The sequence below is a fragment of the Euprymna scolopes genome, chromosome 37, assembly GCF_053919585.1.
Source record: "Euprymna scolopes isolate OS-2025 chromosome 37, ASM5391958v1, whole genome shotgun sequence".
NCBI classification, from domain to species: Eukaryota; Metazoa; Mollusca; class Cephalopoda; order Sepiida; family Sepiolidae; genus Euprymna; species Euprymna scolopes.
In genome coordinates this window covers 85796965-85815624 of record NC_136518.1, presented here as the reverse complement: position 1 = coordinate 85815624, position 18660 = coordinate 85796965, and the positions used below count along the sequence as shown (strand labels likewise).

The window sequence follows — 18660 nt, the reverse complement described above, 5'->3', positions numbered from 1 at the left end:
TGTTTATTATTTTTACTTCATTCCATAGGGGGCGATGGTCCCCCCTCTCCATCCAGACATGGTTGGCTATACCCGATTTTTCCGTCTCCCCTTTAGTTACTGCTTTTCGGTGTTCTTCCACCCTTACTTTAAGGGGGTGGCATGTTTCACCCTTGTAAACCTTTCTGCAACTGCATGGGATGGAGTATATGCAGTTTTTGGTCATGTTCTCATCCATGCGGGGCTTCACTCGTACCAGGTGTCGTCTGAGTGTTGACTCGCTTTTGAATACTGTCCTGATGTTGTAGGGGGCACATATTCTCTGAATCTTTTCGGAGATGCCTCGTATGTATGGTAGGCAGACCGTTGGAGGTTTTTGGGTTTCATTCTCCTCTCTTATACTATTAACACGTCTGGTGGATAGTATGCTATCGGGGTAGTTGTTACGACGGAGGGTATTCTTCAACCTGACCATTTCTTGGTGGTATGTAATGGTGTCGCTACTTATTGTCTCTGCTTGATGTTGTAAGCAGCGTGCGATTCCATGTTTGATACTGTATGGGTGATGAGAGTTGAAGTTTAGGTATTGTCCGGTGAAGGTAACAACTACCCCAATAGCATACTATCCACCAGACGTGTTAATAGTATAAGAGAGGAGAATGAAACCCAAAAACCTCCAACGGTCTGCCTACCATACATACGAGGCATCTCCGAAAAGATTCAGAGAATATGTGCCCCCTACAACATCAGGACAGTATTCAAAAGCGAGTCAACACTCAGACGACACCTGGTACGAGTGAAGCCCCGCATGGATGAGAACATGACCAAAAACTGCATATACTCCATCCCATGCAGTTGCAGAAAGGTTTACAAGGGTGAAACATGCCGCCCCCTTAAAGTAAGGGTGGAAGAACACCGAAAAGCAGTAACTAAAGGGGAGACGGAAAAATCGGGTATAGCCAACCATGTCTGGATGGAGAGGGGGGACCATCGCCCCCTATGGAATGAAGTAAAAATAATAAACAGCGAGACCCACTGGAAAGTGAGAAAACTTAAAGAAACAGCTCACATGCTCGGACATAACAACCTACTGAGCAAACCAAGCATAGAGCTGAATGCAATTTGGACACCTCTGATAGAGAGAGAAAACCTTGAATAACAACATAGGTTTAACATTAACAAAAACCAACTAAGAATTGTCCTAGTGACATATGGCCGAGTGGTCCTAGACGTTGTATCAAAGTTTACAGTTACCCAAAGGTGCTGAGTTCAATCCTGAATGAAGGCAGTCAAAAAAGTAACATTGAAAACATTGAATCAGCAACTATGTCCCAAAGCCTAGCTGGAGTCTGAACACGGTACCCCCGTAATAATAATAAAGGGTTGGGTTCGAGACTCCTAACAAACGGTTCCCCAGTTCGATACAAAACACCTGACGAAGGCCGGAGGGCAAAACGGCCGAAACGTTGTGACAATAACAACCAAGATGAGAAAGTCAGTCCGACAATCTCGATCAATGAAAACACCTCATCTCAAAAATACAGACAATTACTATATGTATGGTCTGTTCTTTTATACGATTGTGAGTGCTGGACAATAATCAACAGCACAAGGAAGAGACTAGCAGCAACTGAAACTTGGTTCTTGATAATTTTGAAGATATCCTGGACAGAAAAGAGGCATTAGAAATGGCAAACACAGAAAGATCTCTATTAAGAACAGTACGAAAAAAACAAATGAGGTTCATATAAAAAGAAAAAATCGGAATAGAGCAGATTAGTTTGATAGGAAAGATCGTGGGTAGAAGAAGCAGAGGACGACAGTAAGAAACATTGACAGTCTGAACACCTGGGCAACATCAAAAATGATGAGCAACAATGAATTGATGAATGCCCCGAGGAAGAGTGATAGATGGAGAGCCATAGCCGTCAATGCCTGTACTAGGCAGGATACCATTTGATGATGATGATATATTTAAGTTTTCACTTGCCAGAGTGTGTATAATCTCATACATACTTTGTCAGGAACTTGGCAGTTCTCTTAGACACAGATGTTAATTCATAAGAAAATTTATTGATTAGAAAGGAATAGACTCTGAGAAAATCAGAGAAACGGGTTACTTGTATGTGCGATCGATAAATATAATCGGCATATGTGCCGTACAATCATTAGGTTGTGTGCCACACTCATATCATCAATCTCATCTTGGGGAGGCTCCATGTTTTGACAAATCTCTAGGCCTGACCTTTACTCCTGATCTGAAATGGCAAATCCATTGCTAAGGCTGTTGGAAAAATGACGGGATTATTCTACCGCTCCAGTAGATATCTAACTGCTGATGCAATTCTCTACCTATATAAGAGCCAAGTACGTCCCAAGGATGGAGTACTGTTGCCACATCTGGGCAAGAGCTGCTAGAAGCACATTATCCTGCCTTGACAGAGTTCAAAATAGACTTCGTAGCTTAGTGGGGGATGCCCTTTTCTCTTCCTTGCAACTTCTTTCCCACAGAAGAGACTTGTGAGCTTGTCTCTGCTTTATTGTTATTTTCATGGCAAGTGCTCGTCTGAGCTCCAATCTATGGTCCCCCCCTTCACGAAAAACACTTATCTAGCTGAAACCACTATCAATAATTTCCCCCACTCTTTATCTGTGCTTAAACCAAAACGTGAATTCCATGAACAAAGCTTCTTTCTTAGAACTGCACACCTGTGGAACTCTCTTCCGTTTTTCTGCTTTCCAACTGACTGCAATATGGTCGACTTCAAGTCCAACATGAACAAGTTTTTGATGAGCCATCCGCTTAAGTAATCCAATTTACCAAATTTCCACTACTAACGATTACTACGTTTTCCCTTTGACGACTGTACACTCATTAACCCCTATCCTCAAATAGCTTCCGGGCCTTGATAAGTGGTGACTTCTTTGTGTAAAAAAAAACCGGCTAGGAAACGCTGAAAAGAGCAGAATTATTTCTTCCTCGGTGTCATGTGATTTCATTGTCACTCAAACTTTTTTATTCAACGGAGTTAATTTCATAGCATTAATGCTATGTCACCTGGGTGTTCCAAACATGGTTAGTCCCATAGGGTGTTTTTACACCCCAATACAAAAAAATTGTTTATAGTGTTATTTTGTAAAATGTAGTTATCCTGCTGATTCAGGATATATTTACAGTTTATTTATAGTGTATCCCAGGTTATGCCGGCATGTTGGAAATTGTGAGTTTGCTGTGCAGGTTGGTTAGTGCAAAAATAGTTCAAAGGGTTAAGTGTTGACATATGTCAAACGCTGGAGATAGGGTCAGCGGTGTCACCTGAAATGTCATTTGGTTCGTGTGAAAGGAAACGTGGAAAGAAAGAAAGAAAGAAAGAGAGAGAACATGAAAGAAAGATATCTTTTCACGCACATGCAAGTACATTTCAATTTTGGGCGAAGCAGACGTGTTGGGGAGACACGAAAATGCGTTGAAGAAAGAAACGCAAAAAAAATAAAAGGCGTCAACAATGCGATGGCTTCTCCTCCCCGTTCACTTGTAGACGAATAAAGTGATCTATGCCAGAAAATCGGTGTTATGTTTTCGTCTGAGATATTCCTTGCAGCATCAACCAGTGATGGGAAGAATCACATCCCAAAGAGAAGACCAAGATAACAGAAAAAAAGGTATTGTGAACTTTATTCGTGTATGTATATATATACACACACACACACACACTAGAGGTGACAAAACCACATACGTAGGCATGGATACATAGACACGTAATAAAAGGCACATATTATTAATGATGATAATAATAGTCAATTGAGTTATCTCCCCTTTGCAGATTGGTTGTCTACGCAGTCTAAAGCTAGATGGCTCTAGCTAGCAGTTAATTTCAATAGGCAGTAGTGTTTTTTGTATAAAAACTGGATTTTCTTTTTTCTTTTCTTCTTCTTTTTTTTCTTTTTTCTTTTCTTTTTCTTTTTTTTCTCTTTTTCTTTTTTTTCTTTTTTTTTCTTTTTTTTTCTTTTTTTCTTTTTTTTCTTTTTTTTTCTTTTTTTCTTTTTTTTCTTTTTTTTCTTTTTTTTTCTTTTTTTCTTTTTTTTTAATAAAGAGCATCTTTTATGAAACCAGCTGAAGGAGAAAAGACTAACAATTCTGGTAGCAGAACATAGTTCTTGAGAGTTCTTGGAATTTTCAAGAACTTCCTAACATTATCACTTCAAAAATGTCTATTTCAGCTACACTGGACCCAGAAAAAAGTGATTCTTGGTGATGGCTGCACGTGTTGAAAAATCAAAAATGTATGTATGGGAAACAGTTTTGGAGATGTATTTAAAAACATTTAATGATGGAGATGTATTTAAAAACATTGAATGATGAAGATGGGATGACAGCTTTATATGAGACCTCACTTGATTGCCTTAATGGTATATATGAGCCGATTGAAAAACCAAAGCATATTTCAATCGATGATGGAATTGGATCATGTTGCCTGAAAACATGCCAACCTGTCCGATGACAATGAGAGGCAAATGGAAGTTACAGATGATTTTGACAATGAATGTGTTTCTGGTGATTTCCATATTTTGTTTGATCAAAAGAGATGCCTTTACAAGCAGCACGGCCACAGTTATGGTCTCTGATGTGGTTTCAAGTGAAGGCCACATCATGTCACCTCACATCTTCAAAGTTAGCTTGAAAATCAACACCAAAGTGTACCTGGATGTGCTGAAGAGTGTGGTGATCCCCTGGTGCAATCAGCTGGCCACTAGCAGACCCTGGGTGTGGCAGCAGGACTCGACGCTGTCCCACAAGTCCAAAGAGACCCAGACTTGGCTTCAGGAGTGCTACGATTTTGTACCCTTCTCTCATTACCCCGTTCCTTGTCTCCCAACCTGAACCCGCTGGACTACTTAGTTTGGTTATATGTTGAGAACATCACCAACATGACCTCCCACACCACTAAAACTAGACTGATCATGACCAGCTGCTGAGTATTCACTGAGCTCCCGCCGCGTTTGTGGATAAGGCATGTTCGCACTTCCGGACCCATATCAAGGCGATGATTGAGGCAGAGAGCTGTTACATTGAATAGATGTCAGCTCTACTACATAATCAAGTTATCTGAATTTATTTTTTCAATAAAAGTTTTGAAATAAAGTTGTAGTGTTGTTTTCGGTAGGGTGACAACTTTTTCATTCCACCCTGTAGATTCAGTATAATCTCACAGTAAAAAAAAAACAAAAAAAAACACCCAGACTTGATGGCAGGCCTTCTATTTGTGGTTCCATTCTTCATTAGGCAAGAAAGTGCCAAGATGCAAAACAAGAAATAGATTTTGTGCATGAAGTAAACCTTGTGCTTATGAACCAACCAGCGAGTACAAATTCCAGGGACAATGTTGCTGGGACAGATTATTGGAGCACTCATTTGTTGTTCCTGTAAAGTTTGTGGCCAGACTTGGTATTAGTATTATCTTGACACTTTACCTCAAGTAGTGCAGGACAGGATAGAAACAAAAAAGAGATACATCAAGTGGTGACCACCTTGTAAAAAAAAAAAAAAAAAATCACATTTAGGTTTGGTAATGGTGATGACTTACCGTCTCTGTATCATGTCATGTGACCACACATGCTTTGTGGAAAAAGAGTTGATATCAATGTTGATGTCCTCGATTAAGATTTTCCAATGTTTCTCGATAAAAAATGAAGACGAATACAATTTTGGATTTTGCAATGACTCACTTGAAATGTTTGGAATGAAGCAAAAATTCTCTGCAACCTCTCTTTCATAGATGTAATGTTGTCAGTCTCAGTCTTTTCTATAAAAACATCATGTTATGCCATGTGTTCTTCAGAATTGTCTGATCTATTTCCTGCTTCCTTTGTTCTAGCTTGTTTGATTCTTTGGTTTAGTCGTCTTCGTCAATTTGTTGTTTTAATATTTCATTGTAATACAGCTTCATATTCCAGTAGCTTCTTTGCAAAAACTACAGATTTGTGGAACTCTGTTCCTGCTGACTGTTTTCCCTCTACTTTAAACTTTGGTCTTTTCAAAACTAAGGTCAAGTGGCATCATCTCCCATCTTTGTGATAATCATCTTTCATTCCCGTTCGCTCCTTATATTAAGTGGCTTCACGCTTTGTCTGGGGGTGATTTCATTAAAAAAAACAATTGCGGTGAATTATTTCTGGATATTATTATGAACCTTTGACCACATGTGGAAGCGATAAAAATGTTAAGAATGAATTGAAAAAAATTGAAAAAAAAGAAGAAAAAATGAAAAAAAAAAAAATTGAAAAAAATGAAAAAAAAAAATTGAAAAAAAAAAAGAAAAAAAATGAAAAAAAAAATGAAAAAAAAAAAAATGAAAGCTGCAGAGAAATTACAATTTAGTCAGCCAAGTACAGAGAAGATGCTTAATTAATTAATGAAACAGATGATGAAGAAATCTTATTAAATACGTCATTAAAAAAGCAGTGTCTGTTTGGATTTTGCTTTTCTAGTGATACCATAACACCTGGAAGGAAAAAGACAAAACTATTTCTATGCCTGAAGAAAATGTATATTGTTGAAACTAAGTTCATTTTAGATTCTTAAATAAATGCTTAAAAAAAATTTTAACTTAAAATTCAATTTACACAATATTGACATTGAGAGAAGAAAAAATCTGATTTGCTTGAATTAAAGTCTGAATTATCTCCCTTGACCTTAATATTGCCAAAAATGGTGGCTAGAAAGCTTTTACTGATAAAACGAATGTGTTTTTTTTATTATTATTATTTCGTTTTTCTCGTGTTTTTTTCTTATATATGGTCTTTCTTTACCTTCTAGGAACTTCACGTTACATACCTGGTAACGTATCAGCCAACAATGTCGCTGCTCGGAATGATTTTCCTCCAAAAGCTGCAGAACCAATTGGTATGTTGTCCAGAATATATTTTACAATCATTTTTCTTTATAAATGATTCAAGGTCTTTCTCCTACTGATCACATATTGCAATTATCTTCAAATTCTGACTTGTCACATGACTAAACCAACCAATCTAACACTCCCCTTCATATAGAGGACAATGTTTGTTGATCCCCCGACAAAGGATGGGATTGGACCTAGTAATTCACTTCTGTTCATTTGTTCGCACTTTTTTCAATAACCATTCTTGAATATTTTTTTTAATTTTGCACTAACATTAGTCATGGTGGCAGTAAATTTTTCACTTGTGGAGAGGGGGAGATTGCACATGCTCGGCTTATTCTCTAATACATCCAATATACAGACAGGGCAAATCTAGCATAAGCATAGTTTTACATATGTACTGATTGTGTAAGTTAATGGGTTTTTTTTGTTTTGTTTTTTTATCAAGGCCAAGAGGCCACTCAAGGATAAGGGTTAAAGAGTGTACAATAGAAATTGGACAATATAGTAATCATTAGTAATGAAAATTTGGTAAATTTGATAACTTATATGGAACGACTCATCAAGAACTTATTTACGCGTTAGACTTGAAGACAACCATATTGTAGTCAGCAGGAAAACGGAAGACAATTTCACAGGCGTGCAGTTCTAAGAAAGAAGCTCTGTTCATGTAATCTACGTTTAGGTTTAGGCACAGATAAAGAGTGGGGGTAATTATTGATAGTGTTTACAGCTAGACAAGTGTTTCTTGTGAAAGTTTGGCGAGGGGGGACCATAGATTGAAGCTCAGTCGAACACTTTCCATGAAAATAATGATACATAAGAGACAGACTCGCAACATCTCTTCTGTGAGATAGAGGTTGCAAGGAAGAGAAAAGGACATCTCCTACGAGGCTACAAAGTCTATTTTGAACTCTATCAAGGTAGGACAAGTCCTTTCTAGCAGCTCCTGCCCAGATGTGGCAACAGTATTCCATCCTTGGACGTACCTGGCTCTTATATAGGTAGAGAATTGCATCAGCAGTGAGATATCTACCGGATCGATAAAAAGATCCCACCATTTTTCCAGCGGCTTTGGCAACAGATTTGATGTACGTGTTCCATTTAAGATCAGGAGTAATGGTCAAGCCAAGAAGCTTGTCAAAACTTGAGGCCTCCTGAAGACGAGAGCCATTCATTTCAATTGATGCCAGATGTGGATCAGAATGTTGATGATGTAAAGAGAGAAGCTTGGTTTTAGATGCATTAAAAGTAACCAGCCACTCCTTACCCCATTGTACTACGTGCTCAAGATCAGAGGAGAGAGAATTGGAGAGAACTTGGTCGTTTACTGTCTTAGATGTGCTACCATAAATGGTAGTGTCGTCAGCATAAATGTCTACAAATGATGTAAGGATGTGATTTGGAAGATCATTAATGTAGATCAGGAAAAGAGTTGGGCCCAGGATGGACCCCTGAGGGACACCGCATTAATACTGTGAGCCTCTGATTTTTGCCCCTCAACTACTACTCTTATGAACCTATCAGAAAGAAATGATTTAATAATTGAGAAGACATTTCCAGCTATACCATAGCTAGAGATCTTATGAAGTAAACCTTTATGCCATACCCTATCAAAGGCCTTAGATATGTCAAGAGCAATTGCCCTAGAAAGGTTGCCTCCATCGAGAGATCTGCTAATCCTATGAGATATAACTGTAAGCACATCTGCTGTAGATCTAGCAGAACGGAAACCATATTGAGTGTCACTAAGAAGGTTATTTTTGTTGAGATAGTTGATTACTTCTGTATTTAACACAGATTCCAGCAACTTACTCATGGTTACTAAGTCTTTTTCTTTTTGTTCGTTCTTCTGAGATAACATGGACAGATGTCCTCTTCCTTTCTCCCTCTCTAGATGTGAATATATTTTAAGCAAGCAGTCTTTGTCTGCTCTCTATCTTTTGATAATTTTATCCCTCTGCATTATTTGAAATCGTTGAAACCATCTCTGGATTATTTATTGATTTGTTTTCAGATTCTGTATGAAATGCCCTATAATGGGTTGATAAGCCATTAACCATTTTCTCGGTGTCGGGGACAGTTTCAGACGGTTTTCAAAAAAAAAGTTTGAGTATACTTGTTTCTTGCTGAAAATGACTCGGAAATGATAAAAATCAACAAATAAATTCATTTATGGTTGTTTTCGAAATTGTTTTCAACAAAGTTTGGTGCTTCTTCGTTATTAGAGTGAACATCGAAATATTAAATTTCAAGTAAAATCAATGGTATCTACTTTATTGGCATGTCACAGTAATGAACATGTTCAAAAATTACAAAAACAATAAGATAGAAAATTAATTATTAATGAATTCAGTTTTCAGAAAATAATTACCTCTCTTGTTACCATTCAAACTTTCCGGTTTCCTTTTTTTTTTCTTTTTTTAGCAAAACCAATTTTGCTAATTTTCTTTAAAAACTATTTTCATGAATAATTAATTTTTCTACCTTATTGTTTTTCATAATTTTTGGATATGTTCATTACTGTGACGTGACAATTAAGTACATACTATTAGTTTTAGTTGAAATTCGATATTTCAATTTTTGAATTTTTGCTCTAAACCAGCAACAAAATTAGTCGACCTGTTTGTCTACAGCTGAGCATTCCCGGGTTTGTGTTGTGAAAGGCACAATCACACTTTCAACATGGACGCACTACACAACGGCAATGCACAATCTATTTTGCATATTGGTTCTACTGCAATGACTTTCTTGAATCATTATATTCGGTTTAACATCTGTTTTATGTGCTGGCATGTGTTGGACAACATTAAGAAATTGATAGCCAAACTAACCTACGTCTTGTCAGAGTTGCATTTATCCCTCTTTCTCTCAAGTCTATTTTTATCATTTTCTCTAATCTTTTTCTTGGCTTTCCTCAGTTAACTGACCCTGCTACCTCAACTGTTCTACATCTACTAGCCCAAGAACTCGCATTCATTCTTTCAACGTGACTATATCAACAGAGTCCCATGTTCTGTATATTTCTCCCTATACTCATGTTATTTGAATTATTTGGACTACTGTTCTCATCTTGAGTGTCATTTTCACGATGTTTCAGTTGATCCTTTGTATCTTGTTTAACTCGAGAATCTTTTTATCAAACTCTGAAATGAAATTTCAAACGGACCTCGTTATTTAATTCACAAGAGTAGCATTCTTTCATTTCGTCAGCCATGACTGGATAGTAATTCGCAATTGTATTTTCAATCGCCCAAACTGAAGATTGAACCTTCAACCTTCAGAAGAATATCACTTTTACAACTGAATTTTTCCAAGTATTCTAACGACTGCACCACGGATCCTACACCACATAATCTCCTTACACATGATCCAGATTTAATCGTCTGGAGTCATCCAATCTAAGCCCATCTGTAAGACTCGCATTGCACATCCATCGTATCATTCTCATATCATTTCTCTCCATGCAATGCATGTCCTCAACCCTCACTGGCCAGATTTCACTTAAATACATCCTCACACCTTGTACATAAATCTTAATAATTATAAATCTCTGTGGACTGTCCAGACATTCTTGCTTGCTTGAAATTTTGTAATAAATAATTTTACCAAGAACTTTTCATAAGTTTTGGTTTTAATTACGATTCCAGCAGACGGCATCCAAGTCATATTTTTTTTTTTTTTAGCTTTTGAAATCACTATTATATATTGGGTACAATATAATAATCAAGAGAGAACTGACACTATATTAATGAAATGTATATGAAATCTGCATAAATTACAATATTATATTTAAGCGTATTTTATGACCAGGCAAGGCCGGATGCCTCTGCTAGTAACTGATGAATCCCTTCGTCAACATTGGTAATGCTTAGCTGGTTAGCAAAAACTTATTCCATCCTAATTCTTGCAATCACATAAGCACCTGCTCCACTCTGTACCCCATCAATGTGTAAAAAAAAAAAAAAATTAAAAGGAAAAAAAAATTATTAGAATTATTTCTTCCTGATGTAGCGGTCCTGGATATGACCTAAAACTATATCCGATGGTGAGGCCCCACCTTGCGCACCTTGGGGAGTGTGGAGCCACCCTTTAATTGCCATTGCTCCCAGGTCCACTCTGACCCGGAGTGGTAGTACCTGTTAGGGTTCCAACTATGGGTTAAATAGAATCCGACTTAAAAAACAAATATACTCCATTAAAAATCATTCATCAAAATAACTAGATTCGGCATTAAATAACCTGAAAAAGGTTGATATGCCGTAAAAAAAAAACATTCAACCAACCAAGCAATCCTGATGTAGCAATTCATATCAACTCTTCTTAACTAAAACTGTAATTCTCAACATCCGTTCTGTTTCTCTCTCTCTCTCTCTCTCTCTCTCTCTCTCTCTCTCTCTCTCTCTCTCTCTCTCTCTCTCTCTCTGCTGTCCAAAACTCTATGCTTGTCCTTTCAAATTCGTCCTTTTTATAGCCGCCATTCCCCCTCATATGCAAATTAATGTCATTTGTATATAAATGAGCCATCTACAAACAAAAGTTTTTCTTACAGTTCTGAATTTTTTTAGATGAGGGCTGATAGTTTTACTTGTTTTGACCAAACTATTGTTCTCATCTTGAGTGAGGAAGGTTGAAGGTTACACCGACCAAAACATTGCACAAATAAAACTCAAAATGGGAATAGTCCGATCAAAACAACTAATAAAAACAAAAAGTTTTTTTCTTTTTCCTTCCCTGATCCCATCACCTGTCAAGATAAATTGAGGCGCTGCTGCTTATGTAAGTCATGACTTTCATTACTTTTGCTTCTTTTTTTTGTTTTTTTGTTTTGCAGTTAAAACTAAGGCTCCTAGTTACTTCCCCATGTTGACCTTCCTCACTGTAGATGCGGCTAACGAAAAACAAATCATAGGCAAGTATATTTCATTAATTAATAATCGACTTTGAAAAGGTTTTTATTTTTTTTTTACTATTACCACTTATCAAGGCCAAAAGCAACTCAAGGTTAAGCATTAATTGTGATGAAGTGATTGTCAGTTGTGAGAAAAAGGTTAGGAAAAGATCAAAAATGATTGACAGTAAACACTTTATTTGACAATTGTGAAAAATTTCAAACAAATCAGATTAATTTTATTGTAAACATTTTTTTTTTTTTTTTAATGTTTTAGTTAAATGCCTTCTTTTTTCACAGTGTTGACAACCACGGCTCTCCAAATTGCTGAGCCATGGTAATCTCGGGAAGATAAGTAAAGACGGTAGTTTCCTGTTGCTTTCCGTCTTGATTCGAGAGGAGTATCTCCTTCCGTGAGTTAAATGCATCCCCAGATACCAACCTGGAAATTTCTACAACTCGGCCTGGTACATACAGCACCTACTCTTCCTAAATGGTCACCCATCTGGTACTGGCCAGGTTCATCGTTGTTTGACTTCAGTGATCTGGTGAAAACTGGTATGTCAATGTGATTGTGCTGTATACATTTGGTTAAAATGATCTTTAAAAATTATTGAATTTTTTAGCTTTTTTTTTTTTTTTTTGTAAAGGAAAGAAAATCTTTTTATTTTACTTCTAGATTGAATAAATAAACAAGAACGATTTTTAAAAGTTGAAGTTTAATGTTTCTAAATTTACTGGAACGACACTCCTCCCCCTCCATAACGTAAAATTATTAGTCACATCTGATAACATAATTTTAAAAATATATATTTTATAAAAATGTAAACAAATGAATAAAATTAACTTAAAAACAATATAATCTCTTTCGTTCACAGAAGCAAGTTCATTAGCTCAGTGTGTAGAGAATTGGATACCAATGGTCACAGATGGTAGTTAGTGTTTGTATTTGGGTTTCAAATCTTGGGGTTGATGCTATGTTTAGTTACACTGATGAGTTATGAAATGCCCAAATCATTTTCTGCGGATGACTTTATGATTGATATATATATACATACATATATATAAAATACCAGTACAATATCTGAAGATGTATTTGTTGTGTTGTGTCACAAACTATGGGCTCCAAAACAGCTGGGTCGACTTTTTTTTTTTTTTTTTTTAATTTCACACAAATATACTTTGTCAGGTAGGCAGGCTTGAACCCGTACAGCAAAGGAGGAAAAGAATGTGAAAAAAAAAAAAAAATGACGCCTTTGCCGTTGCACCCATCGCCAAACTGAAAGTGGCAAAGGTTTAAATTAAGGCTAGTCAATTGAAAAGAGAGGATGACTTTTGAAAATGTCGACGAAAAAAGCGATTCTCTCTTTATAGAAATTTGCCCAGTTAAGGGTGAAGGAATTAATGTTTTTAGCAAATTTTTCGATATTTGTCGTCCGAAGGGGCGAGCTTCAAAACGAGACCAATCTTGTGAAAATCCGTCGCCTCTGTCGAAAGTTTTAGGCAGACATACAAACGTATATACATACAAACATACAAATATTTAGACAGACAGGTGAGATTTATATTATAGATTATATTTATATATTTTATATAATATTATAGTTTTTAAAATTTCATTTTTATTTAATTTTTTTTACATTTTTAATGACTCTTGTTTGGGGGGGGGGGTAAAGTTTATTGATTTATTAAATCAAATAAATTTTTTATTTTTATTTATTTTTTTATTTAGATAAATTAAGCGATTTCAACCAGAAAGTTGCTCCTCCTTTTCAAGTACAGAAATCCGTCTTCTCTGGATTGTCAGAATTAATTGCTGGCAAAGAAACTGCATGCAGCTTGCTGACTTTGAAGCAATTGTTGAAATGGCCAAAAGGTATTGATTTGAAAATAAATGACAATATTTTTTAGTTTTTTTTTTTTTTTTTTCTGTTGCACAATTTTTAAGCTAAGGATAATTTGGATTATTTATATAATTAGCGAAAACGATTTAATGTTCGTATGTTGCCGAAGAAAAAAGTAATTTTTAAAAATTTCATCTGATGTTGCTGTTTTTTTATAAAATATGAAACTCTAGCTAAAATACACATTCTTGGTCTAGGATCAAATTGTAGTATCTGTTGTGTCCAAAGATAGCATAATAATATCGCAGGGTCTGGGTTTGTGCCGGATGTCCATAGAATGTAGATATGTCACAGACTTTTACAAGAATACAATTGTGAAATTTTTATTGTTCTCGATAGTTGATATCATTTGTACTCACTAGGAGTTCCTGCACAGAATATCATCAGAGATTACTTTCAAAAGATAAGAAGAATAAGTGAGCACACAAATATCTTACGTAAACACATTTGCAATAAAACATTATGATAAAGTAATTTGTTTTATCTGATGTCTCTCTTGTGTTGAACGTAAAACTCAAACCGAAATACTGTGGAACTGCCAGGATTTGAACCTGGCACTGCCAAAGTCGGCAGTTCATCTTGGTATCTACTTCACTCTAGCCAACTCCTGGGCATACAATGACCACAAAAAATGGTTTAGATTGTATTTTGTTTTTAAAAATTTAATGTAGTTTGATTGAAGCATTGTCTGGTGTGTATATAATTTCGAAAAATGCAATACAGTGCAGAAGTGTAGCGGATCAACACAACTGAAATCAAATTATGACATATAATCGTGAAACTTGCTATGCAGATTCACCTTTTATCAATACAATTATTTTTTTACAAAGGAGTCCCCACTTATCAAGGCCCGGAGGCTACTCGAGGATAACGGTTTATGAGTGCACAGTGGTCAATAGGACAATATTGTCATGATCGTTAGTTGTGGAAATTTGGTAAATTGAATTACTTAACGGGACGGCTCATTAAGCACAAGTTGAACTTGAAGACGACCAAATTGTAGTCAGTTAGAAAGCAGGCAAACAAGAGAGAGTTCCGCAGGCGTGCAGTTCTAAGAAAGAAGCTTTGTTCATGGAATCTATTTTTAGGTTTAGGCACAAATAAAGAGTGGGGGAAATTATTGATAGTGGTTTCAGCTAGACGAGTGTTTTTTTGTGAAAGTTTGACAAGGGATTGAAGCTCATATGTATTTATTTATTTTTTTTTAATACTTTAAACATTGAATTGTGTTCTTACCTGTGTCAGCATGGTCTGATAAAAGTTCCACGTTGTATATTTTGGGAAAAATTCCTTCCTCAGATATGTCTTCAATTTTATTTCAAACATGCATATGAGTCTATTAGTTATTGCAATATTCAGTGATTATATATATATATATGTATATATAATTTGTTTTTTTTAATTCCAGAATATATCTTTCCTGCTTTGGATATCCTAAGAATTTCAATCAAGTACCCACAGACGAATGAATACTTCTGTTCCAATGGAAGCAGTAAGGAACTCTTGGATTTTCTCATGCAATTCATCTGTGTGCCTACCTCGGCATCCACTGCCAACAAGTTGCTCTCCCTCCGCATCCTCTGCAACATGTTTGCCCAAAAATGTAGCGAGGAAGCTTGCTTCGATGAAAAGGATGTCATCCTGCCAGCACTGACAAACGTCAGCATTGGTGCGCCCAAGAGCATCCAGGTGGCTGTTGCAACACTTCTCTTGAACTATTCTGTGGCGTTCTGCAAGAATACCGATACTGAAGGCAAATCCCAGTGCATGACCATCGCAAAGCAACTTCTTGAGCAAGGGAATCTGGATCAAGAGGCCATCTTCCGCCTTCTGGTGATGCTGGGAAATTTAGTTCATGAGGATGAGGTTGCCGTAGCAATAGGACAATCTTTATGTTTGGAAAAATATATCAAGGATTTTATGGATGACGGACAAAATATTGAAAAGGTTAGCGCTTGTGCCAGCTCTTTAATGGATGTCTTGAAGACTTCTTGAAATGCAATATATCTCTCATCTCAAAGGTTAACTTTTTTTTCTTTTTTTTTACTTTTTTTTTTTTTTACTTTTTTTTTTTTAAAATCTGTTCCGGATACAAGCTCTAAAGAAAAGAAAAAAATACAAAACAGTTTCACTCTTCATATTCCTTGCTATCAGCATATATCGAAAAGTGAAAGAATAATATTGAAGGTCCAATTCAGTTGATCGTAGTCATTTTAAAACGTCGTCTCTGGAGATGTTATCAATTTACGGTAAGGCTATTAGTAGTAAATTTTTTTAACCCTGATCAATTTCACAGTTTGTTAGAATTGAAAATCTTGTTAAAGCTTAAAAATAACAAAGAAAACCATTGATTATTGTTATAGCCCTGTTAAAGGGTTATAAGAAAATCAAAACGCCAGAATAAGGTAACATGTTAAAGGGTTATAAGAAAATCAAAACGCCAGAATAAGGTAACATGTATTACAAACAAGTGGGTAGTTTGTCTAACCGACGACCGACCTAGGGTGGTTCACCGGATATCGACTTCCACCTTACGGCTTGGTTTTCTGGTATTCGTTGAGTGTGGAATAGTCTATAACTAGGTAACACAGTTTAGTTCTGCCACAACTTTATCTTTATCTTTAGATGATGGTATTCTCGGCCAATTCCATGACGTAGGAATCTTGAGGACTATTAACCAAATAGAACCGATGCAAAGAACGGCAAATTCCTGATTCTCCAAATTAACAAGGTTTTCATAAAAAATAACATTCAATCTGTTCTCATCTTTGATTGTATTCTTACGTATCGGCTGATGTAACCTCCAGCCTTTTTCTGATGCAACTTGTTGAACTCTGGAATCCGTATGGAATTTCATATGAAACCCTTTATTTAATACATGAAAGTAGTTTGCTCTCATTCCACAAGGACCCATGATGCAATGGATAAAAGTACTCGGTAATAATCAGTTCTAACCGACAACTAACTGGAGGTTTGTATGGTCGATACTAAGAATGCAATTTTTTTTTTGTACTCGTGTTCACCCATAACAAGGTATTTCGCCACTTGGACGTAAGGGGCTACTATTTGGGACCATGCCTAGAAAAGATTAACAAGATGTTGGTTTACGTTACATTTAAACTTCTGCATATCAGTGCAAGCAGGCAGCAGGAAAAGAATTCCAAAGTCTAGCTGTTTGAGGGAAGAAACTTCCAGAGTAAAAAGCTTTCCGGCATTTAAGAATCTCAAGAGTGAAGGATATATATATATAGGCAGTTGTCTGTGTATGTATGGCTTGCTAAAACTTAAAGGCGACAAAACAAATACAAAGTTGGTATTTTCTTGATTGATGTTGCTCCGGATGAATATTGTCTAATATTTAGGGAGGAGGAGTCGTTTTTCCAAGCAGCTTATGTACTAACTAAAGGGAAGTAATTCTGTTTTTTTAATCGGAAGTTAATTCTGTTATGCTGACTCATTTCTATAATAATTTATAAAAACAAATTCTGTGTGTGTGTGTGTGTCCAGATATAGGGATTGTCAGAGAAGAAAGAGGTGGTGGTAGAAGTTTTAAGAGAAAAGTCATACTTTTGTTCCGGGCAGTGCCAGGTAACCTACTAATACATATATATAAAGTAAATTAAAAGTATGACCTAAATAGCATTTAAACTGACAAATTAAACTTAAATTCTAACTCATCAATTTTCTTTTGTGAATTTATTACCAATAACATGGAACAACAATATTCCACTACAATTTATTGACTAAATTTGGTGCAACAGATTAATATGGGGACATTCTCAAGTAAGTGCCTAAAAAGAAAAGTCAATGAAGGGAAAGAACTCTTATTCTTTCAGTAAGAGTTTGTGTTCCTTATTTGGCTTTTAGCTTAAATATTAAACTTAACAAAAAAAAAAAGAAAAAATTTACTAAATAAATTTGAGTCATTTAATAGCAAAATACAATTATTTTTTCTTTTTTTCTCTTTTTTTTTTCTTTTACTGTAGTTTGTTTTCTGTTATGAAACTATCCTCCAGGCATTATCTTCTCTTTTTTTGGGGGGGGGGGTGGATAATGTAGATAGCACTTTTGTTATGTTATCATCTGAACTGATAATTTCACTAAAATTATTTCCAGATGTAAACTTTGATTTATCGGACGGAATTTCAGGATTTTGTTTTCGGTCATCAACGATTAATTTGCATTATCATTCGATCGGCTTAAACTTTATGTGAATTGAAGGAGAAGACATTTGCTATTAATAATAATAATTAAAGACATTTGCTATTAATAATAATAATTAAAGACATTTGCTATTAATAATAATAATTAAAGAAAGGCAGCAATGAAGACGCCATTCCAAAAATGATTGCTGTTGACCAAATTGTGCCATATTAAATGTTAATATTATAATATACGTATTATAATATTATAATTGAAAAAAATTTAAATATACATTAAAGAATGTAAAAATATAAAATTAAATATTTAATAATTAAATGTTTAATTGAATCCATGGTTCAATAGATGGCGCCACAGCTTTTGTACCAATTCTTTATTGGACTTGAGAAAAATTTTCTAAAATGTGATCTTTGTCCATTATCTTCAGTTTTTTTTTTTTTTCTTTTTTCTGTTTGTTTTTTTTATTTGTTCCGGATGCAGACTTTGAAAAATAAAAATAGTTAAATTATATTTATTGCTGTTGAAATATCTTAAAGAATCCAAACACAAATGCATCTGAGTAAAATAAGTAGACCATCAATTACTCGTTCGGTCAGTGTTTGTCATGTGTTATTATTAAATATTTCTTAAGCTTGACATTGCTTGATGATCCTGTTTTTATCCGAAAGATTTGCTTGAAAGCGGATAAGGATGAATGGTAGCATTTCTTTGGCAACTTCAAAAAATTTTAAAGAAATTAAATTAAGATCATTTTGTAAAAATTTTTTTTTTTTCTTGGTAATAATCTTTTCTTTTTTTTTTTTTTTTTGCTCTCAGTCTAGAAAGA

General features: G+C 35.4%; 1 protein-coding gene across 2 annotated transcripts in view; it reads left to right on the top strand.

Moving 5' to 3' along the window:
* LOC145261274 (phospholipase A-2-activating protein-like) overlaps positions 1–15699 on the top strand; it is a 62237-nt gene extending 46538 nt beyond the window's left edge. For both annotated transcript variants that reach the window (XM_080119748.1, XM_080119750.1), the window contains exons 9-12: positions 6797–6883; positions 11713–11790; positions 13502–13645; positions 15082–15699. In XM_080119748.1, the coding sequence (XP_079975874.1) occupies positions 6797–6883; positions 11713–11790; positions 13502–13645; positions 15082–15668 (896 nt within the window). In that variant the 3' untranslated portion in view covers positions 15669–15699. The remainder of the gene's footprint in view (positions 1–6796; positions 6884–11712; positions 11791–13501; positions 13646–15081) is intronic.
* Positions 15700–18660: the final 2961 nt, after the last annotated feature.